Source organism: Dendrobates tinctorius, unplaced genomic scaffold (genome assembly GCF_039654945.1).
Source record: "Dendrobates tinctorius isolate UK_male_01 unplaced genomic scaffold, ASM3965494v1 ptg000104l, whole genome shotgun sequence".
NCBI classification, from domain to species: domain Eukaryota; kingdom Metazoa; phylum Chordata; class Amphibia; order Anura; family Dendrobatidae; genus Dendrobates; species Dendrobates tinctorius.
Window position 1 is genome coordinate 9177012 of NW_027361772.1, and position 17270 is coordinate 9194281.

General features: G+C 47.1%; 1 protein-coding gene across 1 annotated transcript in view; it reads right to left on the reverse strand.

The window, feature by feature from the left end:
• Positions 1-17270, reverse strand: part of LOC141100329 (adhesion G protein-coupled receptor E5-like) — a 156584-nt gene that overhangs the window by 6018 nt on the left and 133296 nt on the right. Inside the window, exons 18-20 of the mRNA XM_073588728.1 lie at positions 16601-16692; positions 15676-15844; positions 15464-15565 (exon numbers count right to left, since the gene is read on the reverse strand). Coding sequence (XP_073444829.1) covers positions 15464-15565; positions 15676-15844; positions 16601-16692 — 363 coding nt within the window. The remainder of the gene's footprint in view (positions 1-15463; positions 15566-15675; positions 15845-16600; positions 16693-17270) is intronic.

Below are 17270 nucleotides of genomic sequence, written 5' to 3' on the forward strand. Positions count from 1 at the left end.
GGGCGGATCCCCTCTCTCGTGGTGCTGTCATGGGCTTCCGAAAAATACCGTTACCGGTACGTAACTTAATACTTTTAACACTTCAATGACCTGTTCATTACAATAGAGAGACCACCACTATTCTCTTCTCCATTCAGGACTGCCTGCTGATAACTAAATAAGCCATAATTTATGTTTTCCCAGCATAGATTAACCCCTCCCATGACATACAACATACTGTTATGTCCTATGTCGCGTCCGTCCCTGCCTTTGATGTGATAGATGATGACTGATTTTTCTGGCAGATGATGGCTGATTTAATCAGTCATCATGTGCCTCTAACAGCCGCGGGTGGAGATGTTAATATAATTGCTGCTGTCAATCTCTCAGGGTTTGCGGACGAGTTTCTTTGGTCCGATGTTACTTAGTGGGGCAGTATCTGATGCACATATTTTTTTTCCCACTGACATTCTGTCAATGAAAAAATTGCCTCATGCTGTGATTTCACTTTGAAATCAAGTCATTTAAAGGGAATCTGTCACCCTTTTTTTTGCCCTATGAGCTGCCGGCATTGACATCAGGGGCTTATTTACAGCATTCTATAATGCTGTAGATAAGCCCCAGATGTAACCTGAAAGATAAGAAAAACACGTTAGATTATACTCACCGGAGGGGGCTTTCTGGTCCGATGGGTGTCGCAGTCCGGTTCGACGTCTCCCATCTTCATACGATGCCGTCCTCTTCTTCCCTTCCTGTCGTGGCTCCGGCTCCGGCGCACTGCTCTGCCCTGTTGAGGGCAGAGCAGAATACTGCAGTGCGCAGGCGCCGGACCTCTCCCGACGCCTGCGCACTGCAGGACTCTGGGAAGAAGAGGACGGCATCATATGAAGATGGGAGGCGTCGGACCGGACTGCCCCTCCGGTGAGTAGAATCCAATGTGTTTTTCTTATCTTTCAGGTTACATCGGGGCTTACCTACAGCATTACAGAATGCTATAGATGAGCCCCTGATGTCAATGCCGGCAGCTTATAGGGCAAAAAAAGGGTGACAGATTCCCTTTAAGTCTATGGGTGTGTGGGAAAACTTTGGGACTGCACTTGGATGACATCTCAGTTCAGTCCAATTTTCGCAGACTCACAAAGTGTGATCCAGTTCTCTCTAATGTCGACACTCGGATCAAACTCTGATCAGTGTGATTAGAGTAAGGGTGTGTGCACACGTTGCGGATTGTACTGCGGATCCGCATCGCAGCAGAATTTTGCTGCGGTGTACAGTACCATTAAAGTGAAGCTAAAACAAAAAATGCTGTGCACATGCTGTGGAAAAATCCGCAGCATAAACGCTGCAGGTTCATTTCCGCAGCATGTCAATTCTTTGTGCGGATCTGCAGCCTTTTGACACCTGCTCCATTGTGGGAATCCGCAGGTGTCAAAACGCAGGGAAAATCCACGAGGAAAAATCTGCAGTAGAATCCGCAACGTGTGCACATACCCTAATAAATCCTATGTCCTTGGATGAGAGAGTAAATTGCCATCTTACCGCACAGTGGCATTTAACACTAGCCAGCAAGGGGGCACGTCATTCCATGTGCCCATCGGTGCAGCAGTGACATGATCGCGGGTTGCTGATGGGATGCCATGACAGCTGGGGGTCTGCTGAGGAAGCCAGCGTTTAGAGATCGTGACTTTAGCTATACATAGTGGTGATGCACTGATAGGTATAGTACAGGCTGTCAGACGATCGCAGCTTCAGGTCCCCTAAGGGGGGACTAACAAGTACTGTACAAAAAGTGAGAAAAAATGCTTAAAAATACAAAAGCTCAAATCACTTTTGCACCATTGGAAAAGTTTCGGCTCCTGGTAAAATATTTGAGATCGGTCCATCTTTATTAGATTAAAAATCCGTGTAAGAGACGGTGCCCAAGTGACGCGTTTCAAACTCAATTCAGTGTTCTTTTTGAAAGCTTACATTTCCTTTTGTTTAAAAAATAAAACAAAAAACCCCACATATTTGGTGTCGCTGCATTCATCAATGTCCAATCTACCAAAATATAAAGTAAATGAATCCGAAAATGCAATAAGAGGCGATCAAACTGTGTCTACCACAAAATGGTATCAATAAAAATGTCCACACAGGGCACAAACAATAAGGCCTCACACAGCCCCATATCCCAAAAATAGAAAGTGTCTCAGAAAAATACGACAAAAAGAAGAAAAAATTGATACAAACTGAACATTTTTATTTTTGCCCTTTAAATAATAAAAAAATAAATTATACATTCTTGGTATCAGCATACTTGTACAAACTGGAGAATCCTATTACCAGTTAAGTTGTGGAATTAAACTTTATTTTTTTTTTTATTTTATAAATGTAGAAGCACTTGGAATTTTATTTTTTCCACTCGAATGATGACATTCCAAAGTACAATTCGTCCCGCAAAAAACAAAACAAGAAACAAGCCCTCAGTAGGCTTTGTGGATGGGAAAAAAAAAAAATGTATGGCTCTTGGAAAAGGAGGAAAAATAAAAGCTTTCAAAATAGCCTCTTCGTGAAAGGGTTAAACTCTAAAACAAGACGTTACGCCATATTCTACATGTTTTTGCATGTTTTACATATTTCCCATAAGGGATGGGGGCAGTGCTCTAGAATCACTGCGTTGAGAAACACGTGATGGTGTCTCCGCAGTGTCGGATGTTGATCTCCATGAGGTCAATCATCCTCCCTTTTTCATGGTCTTTTACTAGGCATCGCTCCTACTAGCCAGTTTCCTACTCCACACTGATGAGGGGCAATACCCCGAAACAGCTGTCTGTGGATGGATACCATGTTTTGGCATAGGTGGTTTCCTTCATGGAGACTGCCCTTCCCGTGGTTGTTACTTCCCGGTGAAAGACCTGGCTAGTAGAGTTGAGCGACTTTTGGTTTTTTAGGGTCGAGTTTCGTTTCGTTAAACCCGACTTTTCCAAAAGTCGGGTCGAGCAAGATCGGCCGATTATAGGGAAAAGTCGGGGTCGTCATGAAACCCAATGTAAGTCAATGGGGAATAAAAGTCGGCAGTGAGAGGAGGACAGGAAACACACCTACAGTGCTCATTTGAATGCCAAAAGCATCAATTCTTCTTACTTAAGCTGGTCAACCTTAATTAACTTCATAATACAAGTTACGCACTGAAAAATGGGGGTTATTTGGCTAAAGTTGTGGAGGGGTAGGGCTGGCTCCAAGTTTTCATGTGCCCTGGGCGAAAGAGCGCCCCTTTAACACATACCACAATTCATCATGCTCCGATACGGCAGAGAAATAGCGGTATAGTACAATGAAAACTACTTCACTTTTTACATCTCATGACGAGGCCCATCTATTTCTCCATACAGAATCATTGGTCCCATATAATTTGAAACAGTATATGATGAGCTCCACATAATGCTACAGTATATGTTGGTCCCCATGGATGAAGCTCCACTGTCTTATGGGCCCAAATAATGCTCCAAACATAATGGGCCCCATTTCTAATGCTCTAGTGTATAATGGGCCCTGTAAATGCTGCTCCAGTGTCTGATGTCCACCTTTGGAATGTTCCAGTGTATGGTGGGCCCCATCTATCATTCTCCAGAGTATAGTGCTCCCCAAAAATTGCTGCCCCAACATTGAAAACAATCAAATAAGTCTCCTCGCTAGGGAATCCCTGTACTAGTCTAGACTCCTCGTCGTCCCCATCTTCCATCTCACTGCACAGTATTTCAACCTTGCAAGTGCTGTGATCCTGACCAAGCAGGGGGGGGCCCACTCGTTGGCGACGGCATTGGCACAGGGCCCCTGATAGTACGGTGGTGTGTCTGATGGCGGGTGGGCCGAACCTGCACTTTCATCTGCAGATTCCTCTTTGTCACCGTGTAAGATGGAACTGTATATGGGAAGGGTAACCTGAGTTTCATCAGGGTCAGATTCAGGCCGTGTAGCGTGCGAGGGGAATGTAGTGGTCTGGGTCAATGTACCAGCAGATTCATCGAGCAGTGGCTGGGCATCAGTGCACTTGTGTCGCCCCCAGGAGTACGGTCGCCACAGTGGCATTACCTTCCTCCTAGGGAGTGTGATGTCATGCTTGGGAGCAACGAAGGATCTCTCTAGCAGGTTAACTGATTGGGCGGCGTTATTCCCACGAGTCATGACCCTCCAAACAGCGTTCATGAAGGCCAAGTGTTTGTTTTACGTGGGCAGTATGGTTGCAAAGCTGAACCTTAAAGGAATGTCCAGAAGGGCACCACCAGGAGTGGAGCCTACGGTTAAATTCGACTCCACCTGGGAAACCTCAACCATGCCAGCTACAGAACAGATGCACACATTGCAAGCTTAATTCCGTTAACGAACGAGACTCCGTCATGCCCCGCGGTCCGAGTCCGGCTTACTAGAGGGACACGTGAGGCTCTGGCACATGAGATTGGCCAATAACTGGTGTGTCATGCCCTTACATGTCCGTGGCTACATGTGCGCTACACTGAAAAGGCCAGCGTTTGTCGCTTACAGGTGCAGATAACCCGCTGAACAACGTTAGTGATGGGGATCACTGATTACAATTATTACCCGCGAACGATGATTTCCCAGTAAGTGCAGGTCAACCGCAGTTCCGGAATTAGGCCTAACCGTCATTCCTGAAAAAAATGAAAAACTTACGTGTGCAAACCACAGGTGCTGTAGCTTGCTTAACAGCTCGCTAGCCGTTCTCACGCCCAGTATGGATTACACGTGATTGCACAAAGGTGAGAAAGGGTACCGTATCCCCGGATAACATGTATGGATGGCGTACACATTCAAAAATATATGTCTATACATCAGGAGGCAGGCTCAGACGGTGTTAGGCCCAGTATGGATTGCACGTGATTGCACAAAGGTTAGAAAGGGTACCGTATCCCCGGATAACATGTATGAATAGCGTACACATTCAAAATATATGTCTATACATCAGGAGGCAGGCTCAGACGGTGTTAGGCCCAGTATGGATTGCACGTGATTGCACAAAGGTGAGAAAGGGTTCCGTATCCCCGGATAACATGTATGGATAGCGTACACATTCAAAATATATGTCTATACATCAGGAGGCAGGCTCAGGCGGTGTTAGGCCCAGTATGGCTTGCACGTGATTGCACAAAGGTGAGAAAGGGTACCGTATCCCCGGATAACATGTATGGATAGCGTACACATTCAAAATATATGTCTATACATCAGGAGGCAGGCTCAGACGGTGTTAGGCCCAGTATGGCTTGCACGTGATTGCACAAAGGTGAGAAAGGGTACCGTATCCCCGGATAACATGTATGGATAGCGTACACATTCAAAATATATGTCTATACATCAGGAGGCAGGCTCAGACGGTGTCAGGCCCAGTATGGCTTGCACGTGATTGCACAAAGGTGAGAAAGGGTACCGTATCCCCAGATAACATGTATGGATAGCGTACACATTCAAAATATATGTCTATACATCAGGAGGCAGGCTCAGACGGTGTTAGGCCCAGTATGGCTTGCACGTGATTGCACAAAGGCGAGAAAGGGTACCGTATCCCCGGATAACATGTATGGATAGCGTACACATTCAAAAGATATGTCTATACATCAGGAGGCAGGCTCAGACGGTGTTAGGCCCAGTATGACTTGCACGTGATTGCACAAAGGTGAGAAAGGGTACCGTATCCCCGGATAACATGTATGGATAGCGTACACATTCAAAAGATATGTCTATACATCAGGAGGCAGGCTCAGACGGTGTCAGGCACAGTATGGCTTGCACGTGATTGCACAAAGGTGAGAAAGGGTACCGTATCCCCGGATAACATGTATGGATAGCGTACACATTCAAAAGATATGTCTATACATCAGGAGGCAGGCTCAAACTGTGTCAGGCCCAGTATGGATTTGACGGCCCAGACTACACAGCGGAGGAGCAGGGAGAGGTAAAGATTGCAAATGCTGGGGCCCTGCCCAAGCAAGGGGGGCCCACTCGTGGGCGTCGGTACTGGCACTGGGCCCCTCATAGTACGGCGGTGTGTCTGACGGCGGGTGTGCACCACCACCGTCAGAGACACTTGATTGCACTATGAGGGACCCTGTGCCAGTGCCCGCGCCCAAGAGTCGGCCTATCCACCTGTCCAGGGCAACGGCACTCGCACGATGTCGTGCGCTAGGTGGTGACCCCGGCCATGGGGGGGGGAGGCAGCACAGTTAGGGAGTTTTAGAAAGTGGCATATGTTGATGTTAGACATTCAGCTGATGCAAAAGCAAAATAGGTCAAGTCCCAGGAAGAGGTGGACCAAAGCAAGCCATTTTTCTGTCACCCTATGTGTCATCAGGGGAAGGTGGGACAAAATCCTTGGAAACCCATGCATGGTTCATTTTAATGAAGGTTAGGTCATCCACATTTTGGGTTGACAGACGGGTCCTTTTTTCTGTCAGGATTGATCCAGCTCCACTGAAGACTCTTTCCGATAGCACACTTGCAGCTGGGCAAGCGAGCTCCTGTAAGGCATATTGTGCCAATTCAGGCCAGGTGTCCAGTTTAGCGGCCCAATAGTCAAAGGAGAATGACCTGTGTGGGAGAACATCGATATGGGAGGAAAAGTAGTTTGTAACCATAGTTGACAACTGCTGTCTCCTGTCACTTTCCATCGATGCTGTATTACCAGTTGTGTGAGCGGTACTTGAAAAATCAGTCCACAACATTGTCATGAAACCCCTGTCTCCAACGCCACTTTTGCTGTGTGCACCATGAACACCTCTGCCAAGCTGCCCCCGGCCCGTACGGCTCGTGTGAGAACCATCACCGCTGCTGTGTGCTGGGAATGCCTCAAGCAACCGATTTACCAGAGTTGCTTGTTTATTAGCCAATATTAGGTCAATGTTCTCCTGTGGCATGATGTTTTGTAATTTGCCTTTATAGCGTGGATCCAGGATGCTGGCCAACCAGTAGTCGTCATCGTTCATCATTTTGGCAATGCGGGGGTCCCTTTTTAGGATCCGCAAGGCATAATCTGACATGTGGGCCAATGTTCCCGGTGTCAATGATGCACTACGAGTGCTGGTTGGAGGAGCACTTTCTGGCAAATCCACATCCCTCCAGTCACGCACAAACCCTGTACCAGACCTTGCCACGCCAACATTTTCACTTGCCCCACGAGATGCATCCTCCTCCCCAAAGTAATCATCCCCATCATCATCCTCCTCCTCCTCTTCTTCTTCCACCTCGTCCAGGAGAGGTCCCTGAGCAGACAATGGCTGAATGTCATCAAGGATTCCCTCCACCTCTTCCTCCTCGTCAACATTGGCTGCAGACGCCTGCTCCTTAAGGTGCGTCAAAGTTTGCATGAGCAGACGCATAAGTGGGATGCTCATGCTTAGGATGGCGTCGTCTGCGCTTACCAGCCATGTGCATTCCTCAAAACACTGAAGGACTTTACAGAGGTCTTTCAGCTTCGACCACTGCACACCTGTCAACTCCATGTCTGCTCTCAAAGTGCCTGGCCGTGTATCCTCCCACAAATGCATTATGGCCTGCCTCTGCTCGCACAGCCGCTCCACCATGTGCAGGGTGGAGTTCCACCTTGTTACAATGTTGATAATGAGGCGGTGGTTGGGAAGGTGGAGCAATCGCTGCAGCTTCTGCATACGAACGGAGTGTACAGGCGACCGGCGGATGTGCGCGCACAGTCTTCGCACCTTATGGAGCAGGGCTGCTAACTCCGGATAACTTTTGAGGAAGCACTGCACCACCAGGTTCAAGGTGTGAGCCAAGCAAGGTATGTGGCTGAGTTTTGAAAGGGCTATGGCTGCCACAAAATTTCGGCCGTTATCACTAACTACCTTGCCTGCCTCAAGATGTACGCTGCCCAGCCATGACTCAGTTTGTCGCTTCAAGTACTCGGCCAGCACCTCAGCGGTGTGTCTGTCGCCCAAACACATCTGCAACACAGCCTGCAGACGCTTTCCACTAGCTGCTCGATAGGGGGACACCTCGTGTGCAACAGTGGCAGCTGCAGATGGAGTGCTCGTACGACTGCGCTCTGTGGACGAGCTTTCGCTTCTGGAGGAGGAGGAGGAGGAGGAGGAGGAGGAGGAGGGTCGAACGCCTACAGCCAACTGTTTCCTATACCGTGGGCTAGGCAGCACTGTTCCACCACCGCTGTCCCCTGTGGACCCTGCATCCACCACATTAACCCAGTGCGCAGTGATGGACACGTAACGGCCCTGGCCATGCCGACTGGACCATGCATCAGTTGTGAGGTGCACCTTTCCACTCACTGACTGCTTGAGTGCATGGACAATGCGGTCTTTCACATGATGGTGGAGGGCTGGGATGGCTTTGCGAGAGAAGAAGTGGCGACTGGGTAGGTCATAGCGTGGTACTGCATAGGCCATGAGTTCGCGGAAAGCTGCGCTTTCCACCAACCGATAGGGCATCATCTCAAACGAGATTAGTTTGGCAATGTGGGCGTTCAAACCCAGTGTACGCGGATGAGAGACTGAGTACTTTCTTGACCTACTCATAGTGTCTGGGAGGGTGAGCTGGACTTGAGAGCTGCATATGGCGGAAGTAGCGGTGGACAGGGCAGACTGAGAGAGGGTTGATGATGGTGATGGAGTTGGTGTTCTTTCTGATGGCCTAGATTCAGTATTTCGTTGATATAACAGTGGGATTCCCTGACTGCTGTGGCCTTGCAACGACACCTCAACATTTGCTGCTGTGCTAACCGGTGGGCTTACAGTGGGGGAAACAATGTAGCGTTGCTGACTACCTTCTTTGTGATCAGTTGCACATGTGGCACTTGAGGTTTGGTGTTGTGTCCACGCTTGCAAGTGCATGCTGGTTAAATGTCTAAGCATGCAACTGGTATTCAAATTTTTCAGATTTTTCCCTCGGCTAAAGGTCTTTGCACACTTCTTAAAGATAACCTTGGCCTGATCATGAGGATTTTGTTCAAAAAAGTGCCACACTGCACTCTTCCTACTTTGGCAGACATTTTGCGGCCTAGCACACTGTGATGTTTTGACCCTCTGGACAAGCTGTCCAGCAACTCTTTTGATTTTTGGAACCTGTCTTTGGAGTGCTCCGGGCCTGCCAGATAACAGCTGTTGCGATGTCGATGTCTGCTGTGGATGCTCCTCATCTGAGCTATTGGAAGCAGCACCCTCTTCCCCCAATGGATGCCAATCTGGGTCAACATCTGGGTCATCCATCACCTCCTCTTCAATGTCATGTGCACCTTCCTCTGTGTCACCGTGTATGGTGGTATAGTGTGTGGGAAGGGGCACCTGAGTCTCATCAGGGTCAGAATCTGGCTCTGTACACTGCGAGGACAATGTAGTGCTCTGAGTGAATGTACCAGCAGAATCATCTATCAGTGGCTGTGCATCAGTGCACTCCATGTCAGATTCATATTGGCCTGGGTAATTCACCATTTCACTTGATAATCCAGGCATGGTATGTGAAAACAGCTCCATGGAGTAATCAGTAGTATGGCCTGCGTCATCCTTCAGTCTTGGTTGTGGTGAAGGACACAAGGAAAGGTGTGGTTCATGAACATGAGCCTCCAATGACGACTCAGTGCTTTTACTTTTTACAACTTCAGAAGAGGAGGCGATAGAGCTGGAGGCTGAGTCAGCAATGTAAGACAAAACTTTTTCCTGATGCTCTGGCGTTAAAAGCGGTTTGCCAACTCCTAGAAAACTAAGCCTTCGAAGCCTTATGGAGCCAGACGATGACGCAGGCTCAACACCTCCTGCATTCGGTCCTATTTTGCTTTTGCCACTACCATCAGATCCACCATCATTACCAGCTGCCAACCCCCGCCCAATTCCACGGCCTCTTCCACCAGCCTTCCTCATTTTTGGTAGAAATGTAGACAAAATCCAACAAACTATATAGTAATGTAAAACAAGGTGCAAGGTGTCTATAGGACAGGGGAAATTTTGAATTTCTGCAGACACTTGTGGACACTGGACACTTGGATTGTGTGAGGCCCACTGAATATCAGAGCGCTATGTCACAGGCTCGATGCAACAGGTGTGAAAAAAGTGACTACAGGATAAGGGAGATTTTGAATTTCTGCAGACACTTGTGGACACTGGACACTTGGATTGTGTGAGGCCCACTGAATATCAGAGCGCTATGTCACAGGCTCGATGCAGCAGGTGGGAAAAAAGTGACTACAGGATAAGGGAGATTTTGAATTTCTGCAGACACTTGTGGACACTGGACACTTGGATTGTGTGAGGCCCACTGAATATCAGAGCGCTATGTCACAGTCTCGATGCAACAGGTGTGAAAAAAGTGACTACAGGCTAAGGGAGATTTTGAATTTCTGCAGACACTTGTGGACACTGGACACTTGGATTGTGTGAGGCCCACTGTATATCAGAGCGCTATGTCACAGGCTCGATGCAGCAGGTGTGAAAAAAGTGACTACAGGATAAGGGAGATTTTGAATTTTTGCAGACACTTGTGGACACTGGACACTTGGATTGTGTGAGGCCCACTGAATATCAGAGCGCTATGTCACAGGCTCGATGGCACAGGTGTGAAAAAAGTGACTACAGGATAAGGGAGATTTTGAATTTCTGCAGACACTTGTGGACACTGGACACTTTTGGATTGTGTGAGGCCCACTGAATATCAGAGCGCTATGTCACAGGCTCGATGGCACAGGTGTGAAAAAAGTGACTACAGGATAAGGGAGATTTTGAATTTCTGCAGACACTTGTGGACACTGGACACTTGGATTGTGTGAGGCCCACTGAATATCAGAGCGCTATGTCACAGGCTCGATGGCACAGGTGTGAAAAAAGTGACTAGAGGCTAAGGGAGATTTTGAATTTCTGCAGACACTTGTGGACACTGGACACTTGGATTGTGTGAGGCCCACTGAATATCAGAGCGCTATGTCACAGGCTCGATGCAGCAGGTGTGAAAAAAGTGACTACAGGATAAGGGAGATTTTGAATTTCTGCAGACACTTGTGGACACTGGACACTTGGATTGTGTGAGGCCCACTGAATATCAGAGCGCTATGTCACAGGCTCAATGGCACAGGTGTGAAAAAAGTGACTACAGGATAAGGGAGATTTTGAATTTCTGCAGACACTTGTGGACACTGGACACTTTTGGATTGTGTGAGGCCCACTGAATATCAGAGCGCTATGTCACAGGCAGAAATTGGCTAGTGTATCACAAACTACAAGATGTATGTAGAATTCGGCAGAATAGGAATCTCCCTAGAGTGTAGGTCTGTAAGAACGGAACAAGTCCTCCACTTATCCTTCCACAGTGACACACAGATAGCTTCACTGTGGCTGTGATAACAGCCGTTACACGGTACTGTGTGAGGAGCGTACACCGCTGTATGGTGTGAATAAATGCACGCTCAGTACCTCAGCAGGACAAAAAAAAAATTGGGATTGCTTTTAAAAAAGCAGTTTGCAGAGCAGTGGGGAAACAGCAATGCAGCTGTCAGGAAGCCTTAGAAGGCAGCCTAACAACCAACACCGCTGATCCACCACAATATAGCCTCCCCTTGCACTGCACACACAGTGACTGGTGTGTTGCACAGGCAAAATCGCTAGCAGCAGAAGCAGTTTTTTTTTCTTCTTCCCTGCCTAACGCTCTCCCTACGGAATCAGCAACCTCTCCCTATGCTAAGATCGGCAGAAGTAAGATGGCGGTCGGCGTGCACGCCCTTTTATAACCCCTGTGACGCCCACCAAAGCAAGCCAATCACTTGCATGCCCTTCTGAAAGATGGTGGTGACCCCTGCCTATGTCATCACGTTGCCCACAGTGTCCGTGGATCCTGATTGGCTGAAAAAGAGCGCAAAACAAACTTTTGAAACGCGACTTTGGCGCGTAAGTCGCCGACCTCGTGGCCGACCTCATCCTAGGGTCGGGTTTCGTTTCATGAAACCCGACTTTGCCAAAAGTCGGCGACTTTTGAAATTTTTCGACCCGTTTCGCTCAACTCTACTGGCTAGTCATTGCTTGCGTTGAGAAATATGTGATGGTGTCTCCGCGGCTTATGTTTTGCATGTTTTACTAGTGTTGAGCATTCCGATACCGCAAGTATCGGGTATCGGCCGATACTTGCTGTATCGGAATTCCGATACCGACTTCCGATATTTTTTCAATATCGGAATTCGGCATCGGAATCGGAAGTTCAGTTGATTGACGGCCTGACGTCATCATGATGCGCGGTGTGTGCGCATCATGATGCGCCGTCATTTCGGGCCTTCCGGGGGTCTCTGCCGGCCTGCCGGGGGGCTGTGCCGGCCTGCCGGGGGGCTGTGTGGACTGCCCGGGGTCTGTACCGGCCTGCCGGGGGGCTGTGCCGGCCTGCCGGTGGTCTGTGCACCCTGTGGGGGTCTGTACCGGCCTGCCGGGGGGCTGTGCCGGCCTGCCGGGGGGCTGTGCTGATGTCCGGGGGTCTGTGCAAGCATCGTCCGATGGGACTACAAGTCCCATCGGGCGATGCCTGCTACCATGACAGTGATTGACACATTAGCCAATGATGGGACAGTAGTAGTCCCATCATCCGGCTAATGTGTTAAATGTAAAAAAAAAAAAAAAAATTACATGCTACATACATACAACATGCATACTACATACATGCTACATTCATACTACATACTACATACATGCTACATTCATACTACATAAATACTACATGCAACATACATACTACATATATACTACATGCATGCTACATACATACTGCATGCTACATACATACCACATATATACTACATACATACTACATGCATGCTACATGCTACATACATAACACATATATACTACATGCATGCTACATACATACTACATACTACATATATACTACATGCATGCTACATACATACTGCATGCTACATGCATGCTACATACATACTACATACATACTACATATATACTACATGCATGCTACATACATACTACATGCTACATACATACTACATATATACTACATGCATGCTACATACATACTACATGCTACATACATACTACATATATACTACATGCATGCTACATACTACATGCTACATACATACTACATATATACTACATGCATGCTACATACATACTACATGCATGCTACATACATACTACATGCTACATACATACCACATATATACTACATACATACAATACATTCATACAATACATACATAGACATACAGTACATATAACATAGAGTAACATACTTACCAATACTTGTCACATTGTTCCCCGAAGCCATTGTCTTTTCCGGGATAAATATTAACATAACAAACCACAAAAATACTCACCCACGATCCGAAGCAGTCCACGAGTGTGTCCCACGACGATCTTGGGTAGAGAACTGCAGCATCAGATGATGCTGCCGTTCTCTACGGGCTGCAGGAATCCAATGACGGAAGGTAGGTATCCTTCCGCACTGTATTCCTCCGCCACTTAAAAAAAAAAGTCCCTAGTCTCACTTTATGCCATTGCTGTGTGGGAATTTCCCACACAGCAATGGCATAAAGTGAGACTAGGGACTTTTTTTTTTTAAGTGGCGGAGGAATACAGTGCGGAAGGATACCTACCTTCCGTCATTGGATTCCTGCAGCCCGTAGAGAACGGCAGCATCATCTGATGCTGCAGTTCTCTACCCAAGATCGTCGTGGGACACACTCGTGGACTGCTTCGGATCGTGGGTGAGTATTTTTGTGGTTTGTTATGTTAATATTTATCCCGGAAAAGACAATGGCTTCGGGGAACAATGTGACAAGTATTGGTAAGTATGTTACTCTATGTTATATGTACTGTATGTCTATGTATGTATTGTATGAATGTATTGTATGTATGTAGTATATATGTGGTATGTATGTAGCATGTAGTATGTATGTAGCATGCATGTAGTATGTATGTAGCATGCATGTAGTATATATGTAGTATGTATGTAGCATGTAGTATGTAGCATGCATGTAGTATATATGTAGTATGTATGTAGCATGTAGTATGTATGTAGCATGCATGTAGTATATATGTAGTATGTATGTAGCATGTAGTATGTATGTAGCATGCATGTAGTATATATGTAGTATGTATGTAGTATGTATGTAGCATGCATGTAGCATGCAGTATGTATGTAGTATGTATGTAGTATATATGTAGTATGTAGTATGTATGTAGCATGCATGTAGTATATATGTGTTATGTATGTAGCATGTAGCATGCATGTAGTATGTATGTAGTATATATGTGGTATGTATGTAGCATGCAGTATGTATGTAGCATGCATGTAGTATATATGTAGTATGTATGTTGCATGTAGTATTTATGTAGTATGAATGTAGCATGTATGTAGTATGTAGTATGAATGTAGCATGTATGTAGTATGCATGTTGTATGTATGTAGCATGTAATTTTTTTTTTTTTTTTTACATTTAACACATTAGCCGGATGATGGGACTACTACTGTCCCATCATTGGTTAATGTGTCAATCACTGTCATGGTAGCAGGCATCGCCCGATGGGACTTGTAGTCCCATCGGACGATGCCTGCACAGACCCCCGGAGCCTGCACAGACCACCGGCAGGCCGGCACAGCCCCCCGGCAGGCCGGCACAGCCCCCCGGAGCCTGCACAGCCCCCCGGCAGGCCGGCACAGCCCCCCGGCAGGCCGGCACAGCCCCCCGGAGCCTGCACAGACCACCGGCAGGCCGGCACAGACCACCGGAGCCTGCACAGACCCCCTGGCAGGCCGGCACAGCCCCCCGAAAGGCCCGTACAGACCCCAGAGAGGCTGTACAAGGGCAGGAAAGGGTTTTTCTTATTCCGATACCGGAAGTCCCATAGACTTGAATGGGACTTCCGGTATCGGAATCGGCGATACCGATACTTTTTTTAAAGATCGGCCGATACCATCCGATACGATACTTTGAAGTATCGGACGGTATCGCTCAACTCTATGTTTTACATATTTCCCATAAGGGATGGGGGCAGTGCTCTAGAATCACTGCGTTGAGAAACACGTGATGGTGTCTCCGCAGTGTCGGATGTTGATCTCCATGAGGTCAATCATCCTCCCTTTTTCATGGTCTGTTACTAGGCATTGCTCCTACTAGCCAGTTTCCTACTCCACACTGATGAGGGGCAATACCCCGAAACAGCTGTCTGTGGATAGATACCATGTTTTGGCATAGGTGGTTTCCTTCATTGGAGACTGCCCTTCCCGTGGTTGTTCCTTCCTGGTGAAAGACCTGGCTAGTCATTGCTTGCGTTGAGAAACATGTGATGGTGTCTCCGCGGCTTATGTTTTTGCATGTTTTACATATTTCCCATAAGGGATGGGGGCAGTGCTCTAGAATCACTGCGTTGAGAAACACATGATGGTGTCTCCGCAGTGTCGGATGTTGATCTCCATGAGGTCAATCATCCTCCCTTTTTCATATTCTACATACGGACCGGCAGGGATGTTGCCGACAGCCTCTTACCTTGCTGTGTGTCTGCGTATTGCTGGTGTTGCTGAATTCGGAGTAAACTGGAGCCTTGAAATGTGCGAGTGCGCAGAGCCACATCTTATACTCAGCCCGGACCTGATGGATGAATGTAGCAGACAACATGTTGTGGGTCAATGAATAGGATTATGGTGAAAGCACTTAACCCCCTGCGTCCCCCTCTTCATATTGCGCCCCCTATCTTTCACCTTTTTGTGCATCAGGCAGTGCAGGCAGAAGATCTGTAATCCTTGCAGTGCATTGAGGATGGTGAAGGCGTATACGAAGAACGGGGTAGCAGAGCTGAACATGAAGAAGCCGAACACCCAACAGCCCCCCAGGATACACAGTTGAGCCAAAGATGTCACTGTCAGGGTCCTAAAAATGTAAGTTACCATTTAGCCACATGGAAATTGAGTGTGTATGTACATAGCGTATATAATAAACCCATAATAGTACAACAAAGCATAACATGCTGACCGATTGTCTTCGTCGTGCTTGAAAGAAATGTTCGAGTCCTCGCGGCTGCATGTCTTGCGGCTGTTCGACAGCCGCATCACTTGCAGGGATTGCCTAACAACCGTGAGACATTCAGCCACAGGGACTCGATCATATTTTTCGAGCACGCTGAAGTCAATCGGATAGCACCCGAGCATGGTCGGATAACACCTTATCCCAGCACGTTCACTCATCACTCGCGCTTAACTTTATAGCGTTTACCTTACGAATTAAATCATTTTGTAATGTTTGTGGTAATGCCAAATATGTTTAGTTTTTTTATGTTTTTAATTGATCTTTGAATTGGTGGAAGAGTCATGATTCAGGCATTTCTGATTGTTTTTAATTTTTTTTTCTTACTTTTTTGTTGTTGTCCCCCTAGGGGACTTCGATCAAGTTACCACATCCATGAATATTTAATTTCTGATGTATATAGTGACATTTATGATCCACAGTGAAGCCCAGCCACAGGTTGGCTTTACTAGGCTCCTTGACACTATAGAAACTCAACGGCACCCCATGAATCTATGTGCCACCGGGATGGTGCCATGTTAGAAATTCCTGTGACAGTCATAGTAATGTGAGCATCACAGGTAAAATCCTGAGGGCTAAGAATATTAGTGACGTGCCGCTTACCTGATTCTTTTTAGTTTTCCTTGGTCTGGGCTGAGGGAAGACATTTTCTCTGCCAGTTTCCACACAGTGAGCACAAAAATCCCACAGTTCACCTGCATCGGGGAGAGGTAAGGTGTGTTAGTAGATGCCTGCCGAATTGTCATGACTGGATGACTGGGTCGGAGTATCTCCAAAGTGGCAGGTCCCAGTAGCAGTGGTTGGTACACCAACGATAGACAACCGGCATCATGGACATCTAAGACTCATCAATAGAGTGGAGCGTTTAGAGCCTAGTTAGTGCCATCCAACCGAAGATGGAGAAAAAAATGCTGAAAATGTTACAACTGAGCATCTATGGGATTGTGTAGTCACAGGCCGGTCAGTGCTTTTGATGGTCCTTGTTGACCATGGTAAGTGCAATATAAGAAGAAGCCTGGTCTGATTAATTTTCTTTTATATCATGTGTATTCCCGGGTACATGTGCGTCACTTTCCAGGATGTAAGACGATAAGCCAATAGTGCAATTTTTGCACTGAGGCAGGGGCCTTATCCTGCTGAAAGAGGCCACTGCCATTATTGATGCAGCTGCTGTGAAGGGGGTACTTAGCCTGTACAACGCTCATATAGGTGGATTAGATCCACTTCATGCCAAGACCAGCGGTTCCTGTTATGAATGGGTCACCGAGGAGGA